The sequence below is a fragment of the Enhydra lutris genome, unplaced genomic scaffold (genome assembly GCF_002288905.1).
Source record: "Enhydra lutris kenyoni isolate GAN:26980312 unplaced genomic scaffold, ASM228890v2 scaffoldscaffold11, whole genome shotgun sequence".
NCBI classification, from domain to species: Eukaryota; Metazoa; Chordata; class Mammalia; order Carnivora; family Mustelidae; genus Enhydra; species Enhydra lutris.
Window position 1 is genome coordinate 35,671,983 of NW_019154095.1, and position 24,835 is coordinate 35,696,817.

The 24,835-nt window shown below is 44.3% G+C and overlaps 2 protein-coding genes across 3 annotated transcripts in view; both read left to right on the plus strand.

Annotated features, from left to right (window-relative positions):
* Positions 1-13,106, plus strand: part of LOC111144491 (pleckstrin homology domain containing A2) — a 55,920-nt gene extending 42,814 nt beyond the window's left edge. For both annotated transcript variants that reach the window (XM_022498792.1, XM_022498793.1), the window contains 3 exons: positions 1,012-1,075; positions 10,091-10,168; positions 10,606-13,106. In XM_022498792.1, the coding sequence (XP_022354500.1) occupies positions 1,012-1,075; positions 10,091-10,168; positions 10,606-10,968 (505 nt within the window). In that variant the 3' untranslated portion in view covers positions 10,969-13,106. The remainder of the gene's footprint in view (positions 1-1,011; positions 1,076-10,090; positions 10,169-10,605) is intronic.
* Positions 13,107-14,853: 1,747 nt separating this feature from the next.
* LOC111144560 (HtrA serine peptidase 4) lies at positions 14,854-24,047 on the plus strand. Its single transcript, XM_022498894.1, has 9 exons — positions 14,854-15,334; positions 15,753-15,852; positions 16,613-16,817; positions 17,895-18,089; positions 18,521-18,553; positions 20,269-20,383; positions 20,792-20,849; positions 21,270-21,365; positions 23,739-24,047. Exons 1-9 carry the CDS (start codon positions 14,854-14,856, stop codon positions 23,902-23,904), a joined length of 1,449 nt encoding a protein of 482 aa, XP_022354602.1. The 3' UTR covers positions 23,905-24,047.
* Positions 24,048-24,835: the final 788 nt, after the last annotated feature.

Consider the following 24,835-nt stretch of genomic DNA (forward strand, 5'->3'; position numbering starts at 1 on the left):
TAGGGGATGGGCAAAATGGGTGAAGAGGGTTCAAAAGGTACAAACTCCCATTTATAAAATAGATAAGTCCTAGGGATGTAATGAACAGTATAACTATAATTAATAATACTGTATTGTGCATCTGAAAGTTGCTGAGAGAGTAGACCTTAAAACTTCTCATCACAAGATAAAAAGAACTTGTAACTATGTGTGGTTATGGATGTCAGCTAGCCCTCTTGTGATCAGTTCACAATCTATACAAATACTGGATCATTATGCTACATACCTAAAACTAAAAATGTTACACGTCAAATATCTCTCCCTATATTTTGATATAAATAGTATCTTACAGTGATATATAATCAATTAGTTATATTTACATATTTGTAAGACCAATACAATGTTCATCTGCTTGACCCTGAAAAAAACCACTTAAAACCACTTTGCACAAAAGAACTGTACTTCTTAGCCACTAAATAAAACCCCACTGGGGTGTCTGGTAGCCTCATTGGTTAGGTGTCCGAGTCTTGGTTTTGGCTGGGGTCAGGCTCTCAGGGTCATGAGATCAAGCCCTGTGTGGAGCCCCACATGGAGCCTGAGTAGGGCTCCCAGTTCGTGGTGCAATTTGCCTGAAATTCTGTCTCACTCTACTCCTCCTCTGTGTGCTCTCTCTCCCTCTCAAATAAATAAGTAAATCCTTAAAAAATTATTTAAAAAATACCCCTCTCCTCACAACTGTAGGTGTTATGGGATGTGGTGGATATTAGGCAGGCGGTTTTAGAGGGAAAGGAGTTTATCTTATTAGAACTGGTGGTGGGGTGTATGTGTGGGGTTTCCATGGGGATGATGAAGCCTGAGAGCCCGTAGAAAGTGAAGCTAGAGGAGACCCCCTTGTGGTTTTTGAGGCAGAGACTGGAGGAGGAATGACCTGGGAGCCCCCTTTATACAGAGCTTTGACTTAGGATGAATCAAGTCCTCGATGTGTGTGCGGGCATGAGGGCATGCCTGGTAACTTTCTTTCTCTTTGTCTAGTGATCTCTTAATGAGGGACAACCTGTTTGAAATCATAACAAGCTCCAGGACCTTCTACATACAGGTAAAAAGCCTACTCTGAGAAGACTTTGGTGTTCTGACTCTGTGAATGATGTACTGATAGGTCTTGCCCTTTCCTCTGCTTTCTCTTTTATTTTGTTTGAAGTTTCTAGGTGGTAAATTTAGCCCCCGATTGTCAGTCTGAGTCCCATTTTATTCTAAACAGGATGTTTGCCAGAAGCTTCCCAACCATAAAATAGAGCAGGTTGAGCCTCCGAACTGGGGAATGCGAGTTCGTACCAGCTGCTCTCAGCTGCTGGGCGCCAACTAAGCAGAGAAAAGGAGAACTAGCCAGTGGTTTCACTTCTCCTTTGGACAGTATTTATAAGCCCCGCCTGTGTGGACAGCTCTATGTGCGGAAGGACAAAAGCACAGAGGGCTCTGTGCAGGCACCAGGTGCAAAGCCCAGCTGCACAGAGAAAGTCATTGTTGGGCTCTGACAGTTCAGCTCTCCGGAGCTTCTCCCTCCTCCCACGGCTTTGGAGCTCACCCAGCTCTTTCTCAAATCACAGGAGCGAGAAACACAGATCCCCAAGCAGGGCCTAGACTCTCCACGCCAAGTCCATCCGCGAGCCTGCTTAGCAATCCTCGAACATGCCTTGTTCCATACAGCGTCGTGATAATATCTCATTTCCAGGGTACAGACTGCCATGAAGGGCTTTGGTTTAGATGTGGGGCTGCGCAGCCAAGGCTTTTCAGGGTTCCCAGTGCTCTTTCTTTGTTCCAAATGTCAGTCCCCGTTAAGTACCATCCCTTCCACGGGGCCCCCTCCTCCCTTTCTTGGGCAGCCGCTCCATAATCCTGACCCCTCTGAGCTGATCCTGCCCCCGCCTCCCTCCACCCGCTGAGCAGACATGCTGTTAGCCTTAACTAGCCATGGACTCCGCTGGGGAAGAGAGAGCATAAGGGAGCTGTGAATAGCATTGCTGGGGTTGTTAGAGCTGGTTCCATTGTCATTCGGGGACGAAGTTTAGGCTGTAGGTTCCGAAGCGTTTCCAGTTCTTGGATTTAACAGGGATACTCAGAGTATCCTTAGAATGCCAGACATTTTAACCCCACACTGTGGACACTGTTAAACAGAACAGATCCTGAACCAGAGGGAGAGAGATGGTCAAGCAGACAGGCGATTAAAACAGTGTGATGGGGTGGGGGAGGGAGTGCTGGGTGGATGAATGCTGGGGGATCTTTAGGGCAGCAAAACTATTCTGTATGATACTTTAGTGGTGGATGCCTGAAACAGAATTTTATAGCACAGGTAAGAGTAAAGAGTAGAAAACGTTAATATATGTGAATTTAAAAAATCACTTCAGAGGTCAGATAATTCCAGCACAGCATGCTGATGATGACAAAAGAAACCTGAATGCATTGTGAGTATGGAACAACCTCACCAAAGGAGCTGAGGGAATAAAAAACAAAAAAGCAAAAACCAAAAACACCTGCGTGGTTAGTGCTACCATTACAGTGAGCAGTGGTTGTCATGGGAACTCATAAGAAGGGCGCTTTCTCTGTCTCAGGGAGTCAGGGGAGGTTTCTTGAAGGAAGACACATTTAAACCAAACCAGTTGGGGGAAGACTGGCCCAGGCAGAGGGGAGAGCATGTGTGAAAGAGCCTGGAGATGAAAGGAGCACAGAGCGCATGGAAGGCTGGCATGCCCATACAGAGGGCTCTTGCCTTACAGGCCCTGTTAAAGAGCTTGTACTTTGTCCTGAAAGTTAGGGCGCTTGAGATAGAACCAGGAGAGGGGCCCAATCAGCTCTGCCTTTTAAAAATACCACCTGGGCAAATGATCTGACTTTCGAGCCTTGTTTTCCTCATCTCTGGAGTGGAGGTGATATCCCTCAACCGTCTGCGTTACTGGTGTGCTAGTTGGAGTTTCCAGGCCCAGTGCGGTATAGACACAGGTGACAGGAGGTAGGAAGAGCCATCGCTGTCATTGTAATTTGGGTCAGGGATGAAGGAAGCTTGAACGAGCATGTGGGGAAAAGTGGACAGTTTAAAAGCTATTGAAGAATGTTTTCTGAGACTTGGTCGTGGGTTGGACGTGGGGTGAGGGGAACCAGGGGAGTTAAGGACACTGCAGGGTGTTTGGCTTGGGCCTCGGCATGCCTAATGGCAGTCGTCACTCAGACCAGAGCGTGGGAGGAGGGACTGGGGAGTGGAAAGGCAGCCCTTATGTTGGGGGTGATGAGTTGACAGTGTCTGTGGGACATTTGAGTTGACATGTTATAAAGGTCCTCAGAGGGACGGTGCCTGACAAATGGGTGGTACGAAATCAGTATTTGTCAGGGGAAAGATTATGCTGAGAAAGAGCATTGCATGAGAGAGAATGATTTGGGAAACATGAACTCCAATCAAAAACAATGTTCAAAACACTTTTGAACAAAGCATGTGCACATTTACCAGAAGCTTCCCATCACTTCTACCCTCCTTTGCCTTCTCCCACATTTCTGGGATAAAAGAACACTAGCATCACCCAGAAGTAGACAAATGAGCGAATGGACAACTCTGTTTATAGCCCCTAACTCAAAAGAGAACAGAAAATGGAGAAGAATATACAGTAAAAATCATTAAGAATATGTATAATTTATTGTCAGATAGCAAATACAAACTCATTTATGTTGACACAAGTAATATTCTATGAAAGACAGGTATATTTCTAAAACAAGAAGCAACTAGAGTAACATTTTTTTTCTTACATTTTTGCAAATCTCTTTAATGTCTGGCTTAATAGAGGACAGCAGGATTCTCATATCTGCTCCTGCATTCTATCTGTGGCCATATGTTGTTTTGGTTGAAGAGTATGAAGAAAATCTGGCCTCGCACAGATATGTATTTGGAAAAAAGGAATTATTTTAATAGCTTTTTCAGATAATTGTGGATATTTTTTCTGATTCTATATCAAAACTTGACAAATGGTATTTTCTTAATGTTTAGGTGCAATGTGGATTGGGAGCCAATCTCAATACCCATAAACTTTCATACTCTTATACAAAACTGCACTGGTCAATGTTACACTTTGAATAGATCCTTTTTACCAATGCATGATTTTGTAACTGTGTGCACCAGTCATTGGGAAAATAGTGGTCCCACTGAGGTATGCAGATCTTCCAAATGTTGACACGTTTTATGATGTAATATCAAAAAATCACATTTGTTAACATCACCACAAGGCTCATCATCAACAAAGTCGTTAAGTACAGAAAGCTGTCAAGCTTATGGAGGACGATACCAGATTTTGGAATTCTAATTTTGTTTGAAAACTCAAAATTCATCATTTGCAAAAAAAAAAAAAATACTTTCATGATTTTGCTTGATTAAACATTCCTTTCATTCGTTTTTGAGATAGGGTCCACCATATGCCCAAGTCTGAGTAAGTTTGGTTGTTTGTCAGTCATTTGTTCCAAGTAAAAATTGTTTTTCATGCAAAAGGTAAAAGCATATGACCACTCCTCCAGTTTGGTGCCAGCGGCTTTTGCCACCATGCCTCAGTGGCGTTCTGACCCGCTTCGTAGTGTATGTTGGGTAGATCTGCCGGAAAGAACCACGTATGCTCGGTGTCTGGGGAAGCTAGACCAGAGGGCAGGGAAGCTGAGGCAGAGCAAACAGACTCCTGGGCAGGGCACAGAGGCTTGGGTGACAGAATGGGGCCGGCTTTCAACTGCTGATGTGTTGGTCATTTACCGTCTGTCACATATGCCTTCTATGTCACACTTAACGTATAATTTGAACCCTGGGATGCTACCATTTGTTGGACACTCAGTTGTGACAGTCACAGTGCTAAGGAGTTTACAGGCAACATATCACTTAATTTCTCAGCAATCTCTGAGGCCATCTCCATTTTACAGATGAGGAGACGGAGTGTCTGAAGGTAAATTGTTCGAGATCATAAATCTGGTGAACTGTGGAACTGATTAGGAAGGACCTACTCACTTGCATTGTTTAAAAGGAGCTTGGTACGAAATATGAAGACGGAGACAAACCATAAGAGAGACTCTTAATTATAGGAAACAGACTGAGGGTTGCTGGAGGGGAGGTAGATGGGGGGATGGGGTAACTGGTGGTGGACATTCAGGGGGACACGTGATTCAATGAGTACTGGGTTTTCTATAAGACTGGTGAATCACTGACCTGTACCTCAGAAACCAATAATACTTTATATGTTAATTAATGGAATTTAATTAGGAAAAAAAGTATATAAAAAATAAAAGCTCAGTGCAGAGCCCAAGATGGAGAGGGTGTGGCCATTGGTGACCAGGAGAGAACAGCTTGAGGGGACTGGCTGTTATCCACCCTGTGGATCAGGGTGACCATGAACCAGAATCTGGCAGTAATCAGGTATCTAAGCTTGGGAGGTCAGCAGACTCATCAGCCCGTAGATGGTTCTCAGTCCTGGACAAGGGTTCAAGGTGAGATTTCATTCCTTGGATACAAGGCATGCAGGGTTCCCCATTTCCCCATTTCCCAGTCATAGAAGGTCGGGGTATTAGGTTGGAGGATTTAGTTATTCCAGATGAAAAATGTAGTGCAGCCTGGTTTGGGTAACTTGCCATAAGCCCAGTTGTCAGAATAAGAGTAGTAATGGGGGCGGGGCGCTGTGTCAGGATTAAGAGTAGTATTAAGAGGGCTCCAAAGTGAATTGCAGAGTGTTTGGCGAGAACTCTTTGGACACTTACTGTTTTAATTTAGACTATAGGGTGAATGACAACACTTAGAACTATGCAGTGCACAGCCTAGACAATTGGATGTGGCCATGCTGTGTCTAAAGACAGAATTAGGTAGGGAGGGGGAGGGATTTTTAGGGAATTTTAGGGAAGGAGGGGTAGTGCAGAGGTGGAGAACAGAATGGAGAAGGAGCATCCTACAAATGTTGGACAGCGGCAGTAGAAGCCACCCCAGTAGGTACTGGAGGCCTGTTACTGATGACCTCTGGAATTCATTGCTTCAAATCATTGCATCTGTTACGGTACTGGGTTCAGAGTAGGTCCTCAGTAAAAAAGCTCATTGGACTACAATAAACCTCAGGCTGCTGTGATTCCTTTTAATACCCTTTGTTCATCTCACCTCAAAAACTGTTCTCAAGGACAGAAACCCTACTTTTTCTTTCCAGCCAAGTGCCAGAAACAAATGCACACACTTCAGCATGCCAGGAAGAGATGAAGGTATGAGGGTGGCACTTCCCTTTTTGTTCTGCTGAATTTTAAGCATCTTTTAGACTTTTTGTAATTCATCATAGGGTGTGTGGACTCAGCACTGTTTTTTGTTTTTTGTTTTGTTCACCCTTATGATGTTGTTTTAAGATCTTTTTGGGTTTTTGATGAAAGCTAAGCCCAAGCTTCCCATTAAAGATACACATACACATATGCCATATGTTTGTTTTCAGCGAATCCCAGTTCTAAAAGTACAAATAGAGTTTATAATTGTGATCTCAATAAAATGATGGTCTGTTTCTTCTCATTCTTATCACATTATCTGCTTTTCTATTTGAATAATATTTTATTTTATTATTTTTTAAGTAGGCTTCACGCCCAGTGTGGAGCCCAATGTAGGGCTTGAAGTCACAACCGTGAGATTGAGATCAAGAGGCAGATGCTTAACCAACTGAGCCACCCAGGCACCCCCTGGATAATATTTTAAAATGACATTTGTTAAACATTAAAATAATGCTTACTAATGCCTACTCTTACTATCCTCCTGGTTGGGTTAACTCTTACGGTTATCTGACAGGAAATATCCTTAAGCAGGATTAGAGAACTGGGGAAAAAATACACTTAGCAAACCATTTCCATCTTTAATTACTAAATCTTTTAAGGCAGAGATTTCATTATTTTGCCCATGATATTAGCAAAGACGTAAAAATTTAGAATACTTAATTCTTTTTTTTTTTAAAGATTTTATTTATTTATTTGGCAGAGAGAGAGATCATAAGTAGGCAGAGAGAAAGATGGGGTGGGGGGGGAAGCAGGCTCCCTGCTGAGCAGAGAGCCTGATACAGGACTTGATCCCAGGACCCTGGGATCATGACCTGAGCTGAAGGCAGAGGCTTAACCCACTGAGCCACCCAGGCACCCTAAAATACTTAATTCTAGCTGGGGTGCACCTAATAAAATAATATATTGGTGACAAGTGAAATCTATATTTGTCACCAGAAGTCTCTCTTGCCAGAAGTAACAAGAGCCTTAAAAGAATGCATATTCTTTAGTAATTTTCCTAGGAGCTGAAGAATGGTAAAAATGAAAAAAAAAAAAAAAAAAACAAACAAACCAAAACCCAAACCTTTGTGCACAAAGTTACGAATAGCAGCATTACCTATATGATAGGGAAGTTGGAAACAATTTAAATGTGTTTTAGAGGGTTCTGATTCTTGGGTCTGACTCCCCAGGTGTTAAGTCAGGTGGCCCTTAGTTTCTTTTACTCCTTGCTAGATGGAGGCTGGGGTGAAGACTGCTAGGCTCTCGGTGTGGTGGGTCCCTGGAGAGATGTACGAGGGCATTGGTGGGGTCTCAAAGGACAGACAGTTGGCTTGTGGCTTGTAAGGCAACATTTGACATGGGGGCTGCTGTGTTGTGCTTGGGTTATGGAGTGGGGGTTGAAGTAGCTTCATACCCTGGAAGCTATCACTGTGGGGATCGTGTGGTCTGTTTCATGAAAATGCCAGAGCTCCTGTATGGTGTGGGAGACATTTGTCTTTCCCTCAGTTCTCATCTCCATCTCTCCCGGTCTTCTTACATTTCCTCCTATCAGATCAGCTGTCTCCCTAGAAGGAAAACCTTTGAGAAATGCTTTTCTACTAGTGGACAATTTTTAATTACCTCTATCTAATTCAACTCAAAGTAGCCAAGTAGGTTATCTTATTTCATCTGGACAATTTGATTCTTAGGCAGGAATTACTTGTGGTTTGAGTATGAGGAAACAAACAAAAATCTCAGGGAGAGGCCAGTTATATATATATATATATATATATATATATATATATATATATAGTGTTTGAATATGTATATTTTATATATGTGTATATATATATAGTGTTGGAATTTATAAATTTCTTTATATATTATATATTTATATAGTGTATATTTATATATTATATAATAAACATACATTAATATATTAATATAACATTCATTTATATTATTTATTTTATATTTATTTATATGCATTATGTATATAATGTTGGAATTTATTTTTTATATATTAATATGTATATATAATATACATATACATATATAGTTGGAATTTATATATAATGTTAGAATTAAGGCTTCATTTGTGTCCCTCGTATAATAACAACAGCAATAACTAATACTTTCTGTTCAAACTGCTTTACCTAAATGGGTTCATTGCATTTTCCCAGTGGTTCTACTCACCAGTAGAACAGGCCAGCCCTGAGATTAGTAAAATAACTTCTGGAAGAATCTTGGACAGCTCATCCTGTTTATCTTCTTGAACTAGGGATGGATTTGTCTTTTTCTTGGAAAACCAATCACCAGGATGTGACACAACTGGGAAAAGCCCAGGGGTTGGGGTGGTGAGAGAGAATACAGGTGAAGTTGCAGCTCTAACGTGTGAGAGAAATGTTCAGGTTGTTTTTATACCCACTTAACCCAGTATGCCAGCATGTAAAACGGTTTCTTTTCTTTTTAAGATTCCATTTATTTATTTATTTATTTGAGAGAGGGAGAGAGGGAGAGAGGAGAGAGCACAAGTGGCGGGGTTGGGGGGTGGGTGGTGAGGGTGGGGCAGAGGCAGAGGGACAAGCTGACTCCCCCTCTGAGCTGGAAGCCCCATGCGGGGGTCGATCCCAGGACTCTGAGATCATGACCTCAGCGGAAGGCAGAGGCTTAACTGACTGAGCCACCCCGGCACCCCTGAAACCATTTCTTTTCTAAGTGTCTTCTGCACACACCTAACTAATGAGGGTTTGTTTGGGGTGACAGAACGGCACTTTGAGGATTTAAAAAAAAAACTAGTTGTAGTTTTATTCTGACACAGTGCAACAGGAAAGAATCATCTGGGGGAATGGGGAAAGTGAGGGGCCTATGTGGAGAATTTTGCAGGCAGGAGGGTGGCATTTACATATACCTTGCATAGGCACAGAGATGAACACTTGTGATTTGGGGTAAGACTGTTTGTTAGGGGAAGGCATAGGGCGCGGAGAGAGATTACCAAAGGGTAACTTCTGGAGGTCAGGGGTTTGGTCTTGGTCTCATCTCTGTGCCTGGCCCCGATGCCACGTGTTAAGACTGAGTCCGCAGCAAGCATTTGCTAGGCTCCCTTAAACTCAACTACTGTAAAGCTGGAAGGCCCTGAGAATCCTGAGGGCTCCAGCTCCACTTGCTGCTGCTTGGCCATTTCATTTTCCTTCCTCTCTTCACAGAGCTGCTGCTGCCCCCTTCTGGGGTCGGTAGGTATTTCTGGGGGCTTTGCTTTTTAAAGGTTCAGCAATGCCCTTCTTGTTGGGTAAGCTTGGTGCTGAGTCTACCGACTCTTCAGGCCTGGATGGAGTCCAGACAGACCCAGGTCGCTTGTGCTCTGAGCGAAGCCTTGTTCCTGGAGATAATATATATCTTGGAGGATTTGCAGAGGGTTTGGCTTTAGCAGGACTGGAGTTGGAAAAGGGATTATTCTCTTTGGATGGCTGTGGTAGAAAGGTGTTTGGACTGGGAGTCAGGAGAACTGGAATCTAGACCAACTGTAAGCCTTTAGCTTGGCTTTCTGGGCCTCATTTTTCTTTTCCGTGGAAGCCCATTGTGTTCCAGACAGGGTGAGGGGCTTCAGCAGGGACGGCCTCTGCCTCGCTGCAGAGCAGCTCTGCTTGGAGCTGTTTTATTTATGGGGTGTCAGATATGAGTTTTCAGGAATCAAATGTCCTCATAAGTCAGAGCCACTGGACGACATGGTCTCTGGGCTCCTTCCAGCTCTAATGGTGTGATTTTATAAACTTAGAATTGAATCACAGACTTTGCGAGCTGAAATCATAGTGCCAAACATTTCTCCCTAAGTGCTGTGGTTGTTTTGCAGGCGGACAGTCCAGAAGACATGCACAGCTGGATTAAGGAGATCGGGGCAGCTGTCCAGGCCCTCAAGTGCCACCCCAGAGTAAGTCACTTCCTTTCTGGTACATGGTCACTGTCAACTTAAGAGACGGAGTCGCTCTGAGGGGCAGGTTTTATTTGGTGAGGCAGCTGAAGCCTCGGGCTGTCATATTTGTTTTCTCTTTCTACTGATTTTTGTTTTTACACAAAGTTTAATTGCTTGTTTTTTTTGTTTTTTTTTTTTTTTTTGGTTGTTGGAAAGAGGTGAGGTAGGGCTGGGTAAAGAGACAGAGTCTGTGATGTGTTCTACCCGTCTCCCTGCCAGGCAGACCTTGACACATCTGGAGTGAATTCTGTTGGTCAGACCTGATTTCTGGAGACAAGTGCCCTGAACCTATGAGGGGGTGATCCTGGGTGGGGGCTCTTCCTGGGGCTTTGGGATAAACATTGTCAGGAAAGGTCTTATTTTCCTTTTTTTCCCCTTCCCTTTTATTTTTGTAGGATATGTCCTTTTCTAGATCCGTTTCTTTGACTCGCTCTGGAAGCTCCGGCCTCTCGGGGGGGCCCAACTCTGTCCTGTGCAGGGGGCGGCCACTTGTGGAAGAGAAAAAAGCTCTTTGCAAAGCCCCCTCTGTGGCTTCCTCCTGGCAACCCTGGACCCCTGTCCCCCAGGCCGGGGACAAGCTGCTTCCAGCTGAAGAGACTCCTGGGGACTCTTTGTTCATGCCTCGACTTGGGGAGAGCAGTACTTCTGGGGTGTTGTCTAGCTCCCGGATAAGGCACAGGTCGGAGCCCCAGCACCCCAAGGAGAAACCATTTCTGTTCAGCCTTGATGACGAGAGCATACGGACTTCTGATGTGTGATAGGGCACGGTGTCCTGGGAGGGGGGAGGACTCAAGAAAAGGAGGCCATCACTCAGTTTCCCTACGTTTTGGAGGACAGTCAGAGAGCATTTGGCACTCATATTCCTGTGGAGGCTCGGTGGAAGGGGCCCATCCAGCTGGCCTGTTGGTTTTTTTGTTTTGTTTTGTTTTAATATTTTTTAAAATATTTTTTAAAATATTTCCAAGTGTATTTAACTTGGAAACTAGGTTAGACCTGTGAGCACACTCAGTGGAGAGCAGGTTGCCTCTACTTTCCCTAAGATCTTCCTGGTCAGAGGAGGTTGGGAGTACAATTTCATCCCCAACCAAGTTGTATTTCCTCGTCCTAGTTATAGTTTCTTCCTTTACTTCCCAGGCCAGGCACAGAATCTTGGGCCAGTCCTCTGGTTTATCTAATTCCTGTTTATTGGCTGAGGTCTGACTGTGAAGTAGGAAGGTTGTAACTAACCCAGTTGGTTTGCCGGGGATACATTCTGAGGGGTGGTGTTAAAATCTGGGGGGCGGCAGGTAGCTCTCAGAATGTCTACGAGGGTAGAGCCTCCCAGGGGACCGCCAGAGGGGAAGAAATAGGGATCTCGTGTGAAGGTATGGGCAAAGATTCCACCTCCGTGGGTCGGCCAGTTCTGGGAATTATTCTGTTCTTGTCTATGACCCCAAATAATGTCAAAGTGAGTGACAGACCTGCCCCCCAGTTTCTGTGTCAGGCCTTGGGGATGGGTTTATCGGTGTTAAAAGTCACAACTATTGAGAATAGAGCAGACATTTCCATCGCTAGGGCATTATTTGGAAGTTCGGAGGGTTGATAAGTGTAGGATAATTCCCTTGTGTGAGAGGTCAGATCTCTATCTTAGAGTGTTAGAATTGCTTTCGAGTAGGTCCTGGGAAAAGACGGACATCCAGATAAACTTTTCTGATCCGTGTTTTCCAGACAGAAGAAAAGGTCTGTTTCAGGACAGATTTCTTGAATCCTTAACCTCATAGCTTTCTTCAGTGGGCTGATGTTAGTCTAATTTTAAGTGCTGTATATTATAAACCCTGGCGGATTTGCTTTCTTTCTACTCTTTCTGTTGCCCTTTGAATGCAACTTTGCGGACTTGCATGATCAAACCTTGTAACCCTAAATAAGGTTCCATGTACTTAACAATGAAGAGATACAAAGATAATCTTGAGAGGTATTTATATTTTTAGTAAAACAGAAACTCTGCATAGTAACATTGATTTAGAGGCTCTGCATTGCTGACTAGAGATTTCCCAGGTAGAAGAGCATAGATGGCACTTCCCACCCAGATTTTTGGGTGTACCTTCTTTCATTTGACAAGAAGATACTATTTCCAGGGTCCCTGGGAGAATTGTCCAACTTACGTGCTGAACTGTTAACTTATCAGGGTTCTCTAAAGGGAGAGAAAAACTAACTCATTTCTGTCTATGTCTTTTATCAGCTAGATCAGTTAATTAGCTTTAAATTAAAAATTAATGACTAGAGGAAGATACCAAGAGATGCATTTTTACCTAAGTCAATCCCTTCTCCTTCCTTATGTCTAGATCTAATACAGAGGTAAAAACGTGTCATCAGAAATCTTTAGGGGTGTGAGAGAAATCTTTGTTCCTTCCAGGCAGTGTAATTTCTTTGAAGTCTATGTCATGTTGAGAACTTTTCTTGACTGCACTGCATTGAAGCTGTTTTTTTCACTTAAATTCTTTGGCCTAGTGGTTCTGGTAGAAAAGACATGTAGTACTGGATTTCTCTCTCTCTCTCTGTCCTCTTTTTTGCAGACTCTTGTAGACTTTTGTCATCAGAAATTTGTGGCTTGAGAGTTAGTTATTTATGGATGACCAAGGTTACAGCTTTAAGTAGCCTGATAAGTAGGCATTTCAGATTCTTAAAGCTCTTTGTCTTTCACTTTGTCTTCAGATTTTCCTCAAGAAAATTCTTTGGCTAGATAGATCAAAGAAAGTACAAAATAAGTGATATTGCACTAACAAAAATAAGTTAGGAGATCCCTTAAAACATTCCCTAACTCATGTAAGCTGTCATCTTTTGGTGTTTAAGCTGTGAAAATGTACCCATTTCTCTTTTGTTAAATAAACTCTCTGCTAGAATACTACTGCTCAATTAATTGGCCATTATAGTAAGCTTATATGTTTCTTATTTCATTAGGGTCTATTTAGGATGTGTTAAATTAAACATACTTATAAATCTAGATTATATTATTATTGTGAAAGAGGGGGAAAACAAGGACTCTAGTTGGCAAATACTTGGGAATACCAAATGGGAACATTGTTAATGTAGTTCCAATACCAGATAAATAGAATTATCTTCAGTGGAGTCTGTAAGGATTGTCATCCCCAAACCTTATTTCAGAATTCCTTTTGTGTCCATATTTCTTACCTTCTGGCCAATTTCACATCACAACTTTTTAATGTCACTGCGCATGTGAGCCAAAGATAGTGCATATATAGTCAAAGCATTTGGCTTTAAATGTGTATGGAACCAGATGGAAAAAGTAGGGCAGGGAAGCAGTATAGGTTACTAGTTAAATGTATAGGTTTTGGAATAAATCTGAGTTTGGTGGGGGGGAGAACCAAAAAGGTACTGCATTTTCTTTGTGGAATAAAATCCTTCTCTGAGTTGTGCTGTTTTCCTAAGACTTTCGAAATGGTCTTGACTCAGTTTGTGTAACAGTATTACAGATGACCTTCCCAATAATTGAACTCTTTACCATCCCCTATTCTTGAGAACTTAAGGATTTGCTTACTCAAGATCCGTTGGTGGTACGGAAACATTGTTGGACCTTTTGCATCCTGGGAGACACCATACACCTACTAAGGTGTAGAGTAGTCTCAGGTCAAAATATCGGAGGTTATACGTTTATTTCTGAGTAGAATGCTGAGCTCACTCACGTGAGAAAGAGCAGAGGGAAGATCCAGCTTTATAGTTCACTTGAAGCAAAAGGTTTATTTTCCTTGCTGAATATAACAACTGTGCTCTGATACGGGCTAAAAGGACCTAAATAGAGTTGAGCATGGGATTTGATGTTTGTTTTCACTGTTGACCAGTAACACTGTTTTGGAAATTGAGTTTCCCAAATGAGCTTTGTTTATGTTTATAAACTTTGAACATGTCAAAAATGGACAGTTTAGCAAATCTTTTCTACCACCATCACTTTTTTTCATACTCTTTTTTTCTCTCTGTTATTGCCTGCAGCAGTCAGTTACAGTCACTTGTGCTAAGTAGAATTTGAATAAAGCTAATATTAGCAAAAATATATTGTTTGACCTCTCCCCCCACTGCTTATGAAGGTGTGGCATGATTTTGTGTTTTGAACCAGTATGTTTCAGCTGTGAAATGCACTCACTGTAAGCACTGAGCTGAGTGCATGGAAACTGTTACGCTTCTCATTTGATGTGATCTCCTAATTGGTATGTAGCAAAAAATAATTTTCTAAAACAGTTTTGTTGCTTGTTTTGTAATAAAATCATGTGAAATACTGAAATATGGTGTATGTTTTCCTAACACTGACCTTCTGTCCGTGGGTGGGTGATCTCTTCTGTCAGTCTGCCCCATTATTGGTTTTCTGGACTTCCCGAGGTAGGTCCCTGCACAGGGCAGGGCTGGGGACCTCTCTTCATTGCGTGGGGTGGACCTGGCCCTGGGGCGGCGGCAGGGACATGTGCTAGGGGATGAGTGTGTGTGTGTGTGTGTGTGTGTGTGTGTGTGTGTGTGTGTATGGAGAGGTCTGCCAGGCTCTGCCCCTTAAAGTCTGGGGGTGACGGAGGCGGCACCTAACCGGGAGAAAGTGTTGCTCATTTTAGAGCAGTTGCGGGTCCAAAGTAAACTGGAGAGTGAAGAAGGAAGAGGGCAAGATGACTAGACCGCTGCTGCGACCAGCTGTGCCAGGACGACTCCTCCTGCTGTGGCTGCTGCTGCCCACGCTGCCCGTGCCCAGAGTCGAAGCTAGGAGGTCCAGGACCTTGCTGCCCTGTCCCAGGGTCTGCGAGCCCACGCGCTGTCCCCCGCTGCCCACCTGCTCGGTGGGGTCGACGCCGGTGCTCGATCGCTGCCGCTGCTGCCGCGTCTGCGCCGCGGCGGAAGGCGAGGCCTGTGGCGGGGCGCTGGGCCTGCCGTGCGCCCCGGGGCTGCAGTGTCGCGCGCCGCTCAGCGCCCCGCGCCTCCGCGGCGCCTGGGTCGGCACGTGCGGCTGCCCGGCGGCGGGGACTGCGGTGTGCGGCAGCGACGGGCGCACCTACCCCAGCCTGTGCGCGCTGCGCGCCGACAACCGCGCCGCGCGCCTCCGAGGCGCGCTGCCCGCCCTGCCGGTGCTGAAGGGCGACTGCGCGGGTCAAGGTGAGCGCGGGCATCCGCGCGCTCCGACGGCTCGCGAGTCCCCAAAGCCGCTCGCCGCGGTCGCGCGGTTCGCCGCGGGCCTCCCGCCTTTGCTTCCCGATTCAACTCCCCGTTCCCAGTTTTCTTTCCGTCCGAGGTGTCTCCTTACCAGTTCCCATGCGGCTTCTCCCCGCCTGCCTCCCCAGGCCTGTTGAATGGCGTCTTCCCTTTTTTCTTTTCTCTCTTTTTCTTTCCATCCGGGATGACAGGTCTGGTTCCCTCAAGGCGTCTCCTTGCGGGGTGGCGGCGAATACACCCAGGAGAGGGAGGGACAGGAGAGAGGAGGAGGCGAGAGCCCGGGGGATTTGGGATATGACGCCTGGTCCGGCCGAGCAGCGGGGCGCCCACCGCCCCCCAAGAATGGAGCATTTCTTCGCAGGGACCAGGAGTGCGGGCGGGCTCCGGAGCAAGTACAACTTCATCGCGGAGGTGGTGGAGAAGGTGGCACCGTCTGTGGTTCACCTGCAGCTGTTCCGCAGGTAAAGGAGGCAGGACGAGGCCGCCAGCTACCCCAGCGGGCTGTTTCTGAGAGCTCACCCGCTCCGGATCCGTTTCCAGGCATCGTTTAGTCATAAAACCCGCTGTGAGGAAATCGCGGCTCGAGCAGGTTGTATACTCTATTCCGGGTGGTTTAGCCAAAGAGCGGAAGCGTAGGGATTGTGACTTCCAAATAGGGGCTACTCCTCTGCACTTAGGTGTCTGGGGTTTCTCTCCTCCTCGTCTCGCACGGACAAAATGGAAGGTCCGATGTCAGAGCCAGAAGGCATCCTGATGGTGAACTTGCTCAGGCCCCTCATTTGCCTGGAAGGAAATCCTACGTCACAAAGCCAGTTAGTAGTGGAACCCAAGCTGGAACCAGACTTCTTTGACTCCCTCCCCGCCTGGTTCCTCAATAATGAGGCACCAGGTCCACGTCTGCAGTGGTATGGTTAGGTGAGGCCTCTGAAGCAGAGAGTTGCTTCTCTGACCGGCGCTTAAGAAGGAGGGGAGGGGGTCATCCCTGGAAAAGGAGAGCTGGACTCAGCTCTCAGTCGTGGTTCCTAAGAGATGGCTAGGGCGCTGAACCTGCAGAGACCAGTTAGACATGGAGAGAATGAAAACACAGACAGGGGATAGTAAAATGTCTGAGAAAACTGTGGTGGAGCTGTATTTGATAAATGAGAGGTTCCGTGTTCCCAGACTGGGATGGATCCTGAGATTTTCCTGCCCTCTGCTTATGCTGTGGTTTTGCTGGGACAGGTCACCTCTTAGCAACAAGGATATTCCTGCGTCCAGTGGCTCTGGGTTCATAGTGTCTGAGGATGGGCTCATTGTTACTAACGCCCACGTCCTCACCAACCAGCATCGGATCCAGGTGGAGCTCCAGAGTGGGGTCCAATATGAAGCCACTGTCAAAGACATTGACCATAAACTGGATCTTGCGCTGATTAAGATTGAGCCAAATGTGAGTATGCAGGACCAAGTCAGTCTGTGCATCTGGGGATTTCCACCAGTTTGCTGATATTTTCTGCTCCATCCCCGTTCCCATGCCACATCTTTTCTACCTGGTATATGCTATTTTCTAGTTTCCTTTTCCCCCTGTTTTTCACTCTTTGGTTTTCTGCTATGCCCGTCTGTATATTTCTAACAACTTCTATTAACTATCCAGCCTCCTCCTTCAACAGATGCTTCTGGGAAACTTATTTCTCTGCTTGCCTTAGAATACTAGGAATGATTGCAATGGATTCAGAGCTGCTGAGGAATACTCCGAGGTCTTTGCTACACAAAGTCTCGTCTGCACATCAGCAGCATCAGACATTATCTGAGAATTTTTTTAAAAATGCGGAATCTCAGATCCCACCTGGGTCTACTGAGTCAGAATCTGCATTTTAGTAAGATCTCCAGGTGATTCGTGTACACATTAAAATTTGAGAAGCACGGCTCTGGGCGATCTTTCTGTTTGTGGTTTAATTTTGGATCTAAAATTTTGAGCTGGGGGGGTGCCTGGTGGCTCAGTCTTTAAGTGTCTACTATGGCTCAGGTCATTTTCTCATGGTCCTGGGGTTGAGCCCCACATCGGGCTCCCTGCTTAGTGGGGAGTCTGCTTCCCTCTCTCTGCTCCTCCCCCACTTGTGCTTGCCTTCTCTCTGTCATTCTCTTTCTCCCTCCCTCTCTCTCTCTCAAATAAATGATCTTTAAAAAATTAAAATTTTGAGCTGGTATAGTGCTACTTGCTAATGTCAGTGTATGTTCATCAGCTACTCCACTGGTCCTTTGGTCACAGTAATTTCTACAGAACAATAATGTTAGATTTTAGAGATGATCCTGATCATCTTACCAAGTGAGAGGTCGTGGTTGCTGGAATATGAGGAAGAAGCATCAGGCACTTACAGAACCCATGTGAGAGGGTGGGGGATTCTTGGCTTGTAAGTGTCCAAATGACCGAGACCTTGTCATATGTGTGTTGTACACAAATACTGGTTGATTCTATTCTTGATTTGTTCATCTCTCTGTCCCTCCCACCCCTCCTGGCTGTGTGCAGACTGACCTTCCTGTGTTGCTGCTGGGCAGGTCCTCTGACCTGCGGGCTGGAGAGTTCGTGGTGGCCTTGGGCAGCCCGTTTTCTCTGCAGAACACAGTGACGGCAGGAATTGTCAGCTCTACACAGCGAGGGAGCAGAGAGCTGGGGCTGAAGAATTCAGACATGGACTATATCCAGACGGATGCCATAATTAACGTAAGTTACTCGGGAGGGCCATCCTCAGCCCATAATGTACTGGCAGGACAGTGAGAAGAACATGTCAGAAGCCCCTCTTTTCCCTTTGGCCTGTTGGGGCTGTCCAGAGTTCAGTTAGACCCTCACTGGAGAGATGGAATGCCATGTTGTTAGAGTTTAGCCCGTTTGATGTGACCGTCGGCATCCATGATATTGAACAGTCTCTTTGGGTCTGTCATTGAGGTCACCCCTGCTGTAGAAGGTGGTGATCCTTTGGCTCTTGTCTGTTACCCGCACTGACTTCAGTGTTGGTGATGACAGGGGTGAGGCTTTGTCTGTCTGTGAGGAACAGGGGCTCCCCAGAGCTGGCTGCTTTGGGTAAACCTCTTTAGGAACCATGTATAAATGACAAGGAGAAAAGCACTGATGATTTTTTCAAATTCCGTCTTCAGCACGGCAATTCTGGGGGCCCTCTGGTGAACTTGGTAAGTGACCACTTTCCTGGCTGTCTCATGTCTCTTCCCAACTTTCCAAGACTGACGATGCAGAGTAGGATGTCACTTTTGTGTAGAGATCTTGGTAAGATGCTTTTTCTATGATTGCATCTTAAGTAAATAGTTAGCGAAGATCTAAGATCTGTGGTGGGGTTATCATCATTTACCCATCATCATTTACTTTTGCTTACTGACATCTCTTTGCCATGCTGTTTTCATCGCCAAGTTAACAAAAGCTCAGGACACTAAATTAAAATATAAGTCAGATGACCCACTGTGCTATGTAATGTCTATACTTGAAGACCGCCGGCTCCTGCATGGGAAGAACTGTCCCGCATCCCAAAGTGCTCATGACTACATGACGTGGTCTGTTTGGGGTTTTAGTCCTGACAGAGAGAAGCCGCAGGGAGAATCCACCGCTCTGTCATGTATTTAATTCTCAGATGTTGCTCATCATCTCTAGTGGAAAGGCGAGAGTTTCTAGTTGCTTAAATACCTGTGAAAACATGAAGTGCAGTGCTGTTTGACACATAGTCTGTGATCATGCTGAGTCCCTTTGAGCTGATTATTTTCCGTTCTTCACACATTACACTTGCTTTTTGGAGGTTGAACTAACTAAGTGAAATTACTGAGCGCTCTTTTACTCATAGTAATGCTACTCATATAGTTTTCTTGTGCCTGCTTTCTCTAATAGTGAGTTTACTAGGGGCACCTGGGTGACTCAGTCGGTAAAGCATCTCTCTTCAGCTCAGGTCATGATTCCAGGGTTCTGAGATTGAGCCCAGCGTCAGGCTCCCTGCTGGGTGGGGAGTCTGCTTCTCCCTCTCCTTCTGTGTGTGCTCACGCTCTCTCTCTTACTCTTTCTCAAATAAATAAAATCCTTAAAAAAAAAAAAGACAATGAGTTTAGTAGAGCAGGGCTGACATGCAAATTGTCAGACCACACACCAGACCTACTGAATTATGGTGTGTGTTTTAATATGATCAGAAGTCTCGTTTTTTATCCTTCCCATTACCCAACAGAGGCTAAAGGGTGATGAGTGCATGAAGAGGAAAGTGTTTCCCACTTCATAGCTTTGGCCTTGTAGAGCTTTGTTCTCTGAGGTCAATTAGCTAACTCTGAAGAGTTCCATTGAAGTGTTGCTGAAAATCCAACAGCTTTTTGCCTTTTCCATGTTTATTTTTAGTTTCATGTGAGGAGAAAAGGCAAGTACTCCTTGTCCTCTTATCTGTGTCAAAATACAAACTGGTTCACTTTTAAAATCATTTGACGAAGGAAAAAATGAATTCAGGTTTTAAAAAATATCCTCAGCAAGGGGGCGCCTGGGTGGCTCAGTGGGTTAAGCCTCTGCCTTCGGCTCGGGTCATGATCTCAGGGTCCTGGGATTGAGCCCCACATCGGGCTCTCTGTTCAGCGGGGAGCCTGCTTCCTCCTCTCTCTCTGCCTGCTTCTCTGACTACTTGTGATCTCTCCCTCTGTTAAATAAATAAAATCTTTAAAAGAAAAAATATCCTCAGCAGGGATCTGCACATGGGTAGGTTCCTATAAGGGTAACATCCACTGCTTTCTGAGGAAGTCCCCTTTACTCTAGCCCCTCTGTGCTCTGAGCCTCAGAGACTAGCTTCACTCCCTCCTCTGCCGGTCCTGGTTTTGTCCTGGTCCGTTTGCATGACTTGGCGACTGAATGATGTCTCCTCCCTTGCCAGGATGGTGACGTGATTGGCATAAATACATTGAAGGTGACTGCAGGAATCTCCTTTGCGATTCCCTCAGATCGAATTCGACAGTTCTTGGCAGAATTCCATGAGCGCCAGTTGAAAGGTGAGGGGAGTTATGACTTTTTATTCCCCTCTTGTGTTTCTCAGGAGCCTTCCATCTGTTCTAGAGGCCACCATTAGGATTGTGTAGAATACTGAGTCCCTGGTACCCAGGTCTTATCACGATGGTTTGGGGGGCAATAGGGGGGAACTGGGCACAAAACTGGGTGTGTGTTGTACCCAGAAATACGTGGATTATGGCGAAAGGGAAACCCATGGGTTGGAGATGGGAGGTGGATGGGAGGAGTGTCCATGCTAGCGACAAAGGTTCTCTGAAGCACATTTTCATGGCTGACAGCCCGAAAGGGCAGTTATAATAATAGTAAGGATGTTCCGTGACTCGTGTCTTTTAAGCTCTGCCAGAAGGAAAGAAGTTTTGTTGTTAGTAACACCCTATAACTTTCCTTTCCAGGAAAGGCTCTTTCACAGAAGAAGTATCTCGGTCTGCGAATGCTGCCTCTCACTATGAAGTAAGCAGGGGTTTCAGTATGTCTGGGCTGTTTTTCAGAAGCAAAAGGCAGAGCTGGACGGTCTTAACAGGGAATCTAAAGCATGTGGGCTCTAGCTGGCTACCCTTGTGAGTGTAGGGCCCCGTTGTCACGGGGTAGGTATCTGCCTCTGCCTGAATCATTTGCGGTACATTTCACTAGCTTCTTTCACTGTGGCTATATGGAGCTTATAATGTCCAGTGGCTCGGGGCTTTGGTAGAGAACCGGGCCAACCCCAGGGAAGAATAATTGCGACTGGCCTGATGGAATCCTCAGTGGCTGCCTGGAGCCTTCAGTAGAACACACAAGAGGACCTATTGAGTTGGAGGCTTCAACCAGGGCTCAGGTGATGAATTCATTGTGTTTCTTAACCTTCTGGGGAAACTTTCTCACTTTTCTTAGCCTTCTTCAAGAGCTGAAAAGGCAAGATCCAGATTTCCCTGATGTGAGTTTTGGGGTTTTTGTGTATGAGGTGATTCAAGGAACAGCTGCTGAAAGGTAAGAGCTCAGGACTTGGCCCATTACCCAGCATGCCATGGTAAATGTGTGTTAGATCGAGATGTGCACGAGTCAGTACAGTGACCCTAGCCACACATGGGTATTGAACACTGAGATGTGGCTGGTGTGGCTGAAGAACAGAATCTTATTTAATTTTAATTTATTTAAGTAAAAAAAAACCAAAAAACAAAAAACAAAACAGAGGCAAGCTATATAAAAGTTTTTCCATGAGACATGCCTTTTGTTTTGGAAGGACTGCCTGTAACTTTAATCAACTGCATTGTTTAAGATGTTGTATAGCAGCACAATAGATGTGTGTTGTTTCTAGTGGGTTTCAAAGACTTATATGAAACGGTCTAAAATACCTATTAATAATTTAAAAAGTTACATATTAAATAATACACATATTGACTTAAATAGGTATATTATTAAAATGAGCCTCATCTGTTTTTAGAGATTTCCAAAAATAAAGAACGTTTTAAAAAGTGTGGCTACCAGAAAATTTACGAGACCAGTGCTCTAACCCCTGAGCTACGGAGCCTGGCTACCAGAAAATTTAAAATTACATATGTGGCCTGCCTTACACTTCTGTTGGACAGTGCTGATTTAGACTTGTGTACTTGTGTTTTTTTTTTTTTTGTTTTTTTTTTTGGGAAGGGGGTGGGTTTTTTTTTTTTTTTTTTTTAGACTGGCTTTGTATTTTTTATTGGGATGGGTTTTTTATAGCTCAGGAATTCATGATGAGTTAATAGCGTAAGTTTTAAATCAGTTTTGCTAGGAATTCCTGAATCTACTCTTGATATCTTATTTATTAAGAATAGGAAAAATTCAGAGGGCTGAAGGCTTAAGAACGTGTTTTAGGTACTTTAGGGTACTTTTTTCCTTTGAACTAGAGGCCAGCACTGAATGAGTGAATGTTAATAAAGCAGATGCTAAAACAGCTCATCAAAGAAGTGCTCCAGCTGATTTTACTCTTGTTTTTAAACATTTATACTAACTACTGAGGGAAGAGGTGGCTTGTCCTACAATTATTCTCTTGGGTCCCTCTCTTATATTTCTTGAGCATACTTCACACTACTTTTGTTTCTCAAAGCTCAATTATCTTTTGATATTATGACAACTCTTTTCAGTAGGGGAAAGAAACCATGGGGTACTAACTGTTAATAGTGAAATGTTAGGTCTTGTGTTACTAAATTTGGCTCATCATAGGCCTTTCTAGATTTTCTTGCTTCCTGCCCTCCCCCCCAACCCTTTATTTTTATCTTTTGGTTCAAGGCTAAAGCTATTTCTTTCAGGTATCCTGGTCCTTACTACTCAAATGTGGTCTGTAGACCAGCAGCACAGCATCACCTGGGGCTCTTTTAGAAATGCAGAAGGGCACCTGGGTGACTCCGTTGGTCGAGCCTCCGACAGTTGACTTAGACTCAGGTCATAGTCTTGGGTTGTGAGATCTGGCGCAGAGTTGGGGTCTGTGCTCAGTGTGGAGTCTGCTTCTCTCTCTTTCCCTCAGCCTCTCCCCCAGCTCATTCGCTGTTTGTCAAATAAATAAATGAGTCTTAAAAAAAAAAAAAGAAAAAAGAAAAATATGCAGAATGACAGGCCCTACCACTAAATCAGAATCTGCATTTTAAACAAGATCTCCAGGTGATTTGGATGAACATTGAAATGTGGGACTACTGCTTTCTTGAAGTCACTTGGAGTCATTTAATTTGCTGTCCCTCTTCCAGCCCATAACTGACTTTAAACAATTTTTTTTTAAGATTTTATTTATTTATTTGACAGACAGAGATCACAAGTAGGCAGAGAGGCAGGCAGAGAGAGAGGAGGAAGCAGGCTCCCTGCTGAGCAGAGAGCCCAATGCGGGGCTCGATCCCAGGACCCGGGGATCATGACCTGAGTGGAAGGCAGAGGCTTTAACCACTGAGCCACCCAGGCGCCCCCATTACTGACTTTAAGAGAAATCATCAGCATGGCTATATATTTTTTGAAGTGTTTCATGTTTGGAGGTGTTTTTTGTTTCTAGAATATATATTCTATGTGAAGCAAATATATTGGAGACAGAATATAATCACAACTGTGGGGAAAAGGAGCCTAGAACCAGAACCTTGAATATTTAGTCTTGAAAGCACGACTGGTTTTTGACTTAACTGGAAGCAGAGCTATCATGTTGTGGGTGGAGATGGGGTAAGTAAGTGGGCTGTCAAAACCAAACTGATCAGAGTACAACTGTATGGGGAAAAATAAATAAATAATACATAAATAAAATTATTAAAAAAATGACAGCAAGATAGTGCCATAAAAGACAGGCATTAAATTCTAAATGGGGACAAGTAAAACTTAGTTTCATGGTCCTTTTTTTCCTCCCTCTCCCAGCTCTGGGTTGAGAGACCATGATGTAATTGTCAGCATAAATGGGCGACCTGTTACCACCACAACTGATGTTACTGAAGCTGTTAAGGACAATGATTCCCTTCCCATCATGGTTCGTCGAGGAAGTCAAACTTTGCTCCTGACGGTCACACCTGAAATAATCAATTAAGTATCTTGCTTTAAAGAGAAATCATCTAACAAAACCACAGCTATATTACCTGGTTCGTACTGGAGATGTGCCAAAGTTAACAAGTTTTAGGGTCTCTTTCTTAAGAAAAATGAATGCTTTAAAATATACAGACACACACACACACACACAAACACATACACACACACACACTTAGGGACCTTTAGCTTGGGGTGCTCTAATGTTGCTAAGAAGCCCCACTAAAGCAAGTGAAGGACATGGTGCCAGGAAGTCTGGGAAGCTGATAACATTTTATTTCAACACAGGAAACAACTGAAAAACAAGCAGTTTCTAATTTAACCTTGACAGAAGGACACTTGTGGATTTTAAAACTTCTCTGTAGCCACAAACTGGATATAACACAAATGTGTGTATACACACACATACAGACCTACCAAATATGAAGAAACAACCTGAATCCAGAGTGCAAAGGAAATTGAATTTTTCCTAACACTGCCTTTTTTCAATTAGTTTTCCAGGTTGTACCACATTTGGCCAGGGTCTGTAGATGTGGAGGATGAGCATTATTTGTAAATCAGATTCAAACTGACAACTGCAGATTGTCACAGAGAAACACTAGGTTCTCATGATCACCCTGGCAGTGGTCTCCAAAAGCTTTCTGAGTAGGAGAGGGCTTCTTTTATAGGACAGATCCTTCAATAACTTACAGACTATGACCTTTTTACCCACGCTCATCCTCCTGGCAACATTAGGGATTTTCAGCCTGAAGGCTGCCGAAGTGTTGGTGTTTTTAAAGAAAATAGCTTTTGATGGGGTTTGTGAATATTCTGAAGATTTTTTTGAAAAGTGTGAGATGAGGTAGGATGGCTTAGAGTAGTATCTTATTTTCTTTGGTAAGATTTTAATTTGTTTTCCAGATTTCTCTTACAAGTCAGTATTTTATTTTTGTTTT

Bases quoted from the DNA above. Each gene is read 5' to 3' on its own strand.
- LOC111144560 (XM_022498894.1), top strand. From the start codon at position 14,854: ATGACTAGACCGCTGCTGCGACCAGCTGTGCCAGGACGACTCCTCCTG. The intron at 15,335-15,752 runs GTGAGCGCGGGC...ATTTCTTCGCAG, and splicing joins GGGCGACTGCGCGGGTCAAG to GGACCAGGAGTGCGGGCGGG. The intron at 20,384-20,791 runs GTGAGGGGAGTT...TTTCCTTTCCAG, and splicing joins CCATGAGCGCCAGTTGAAAG to GAAAGGCTCTTTCACAGAAG.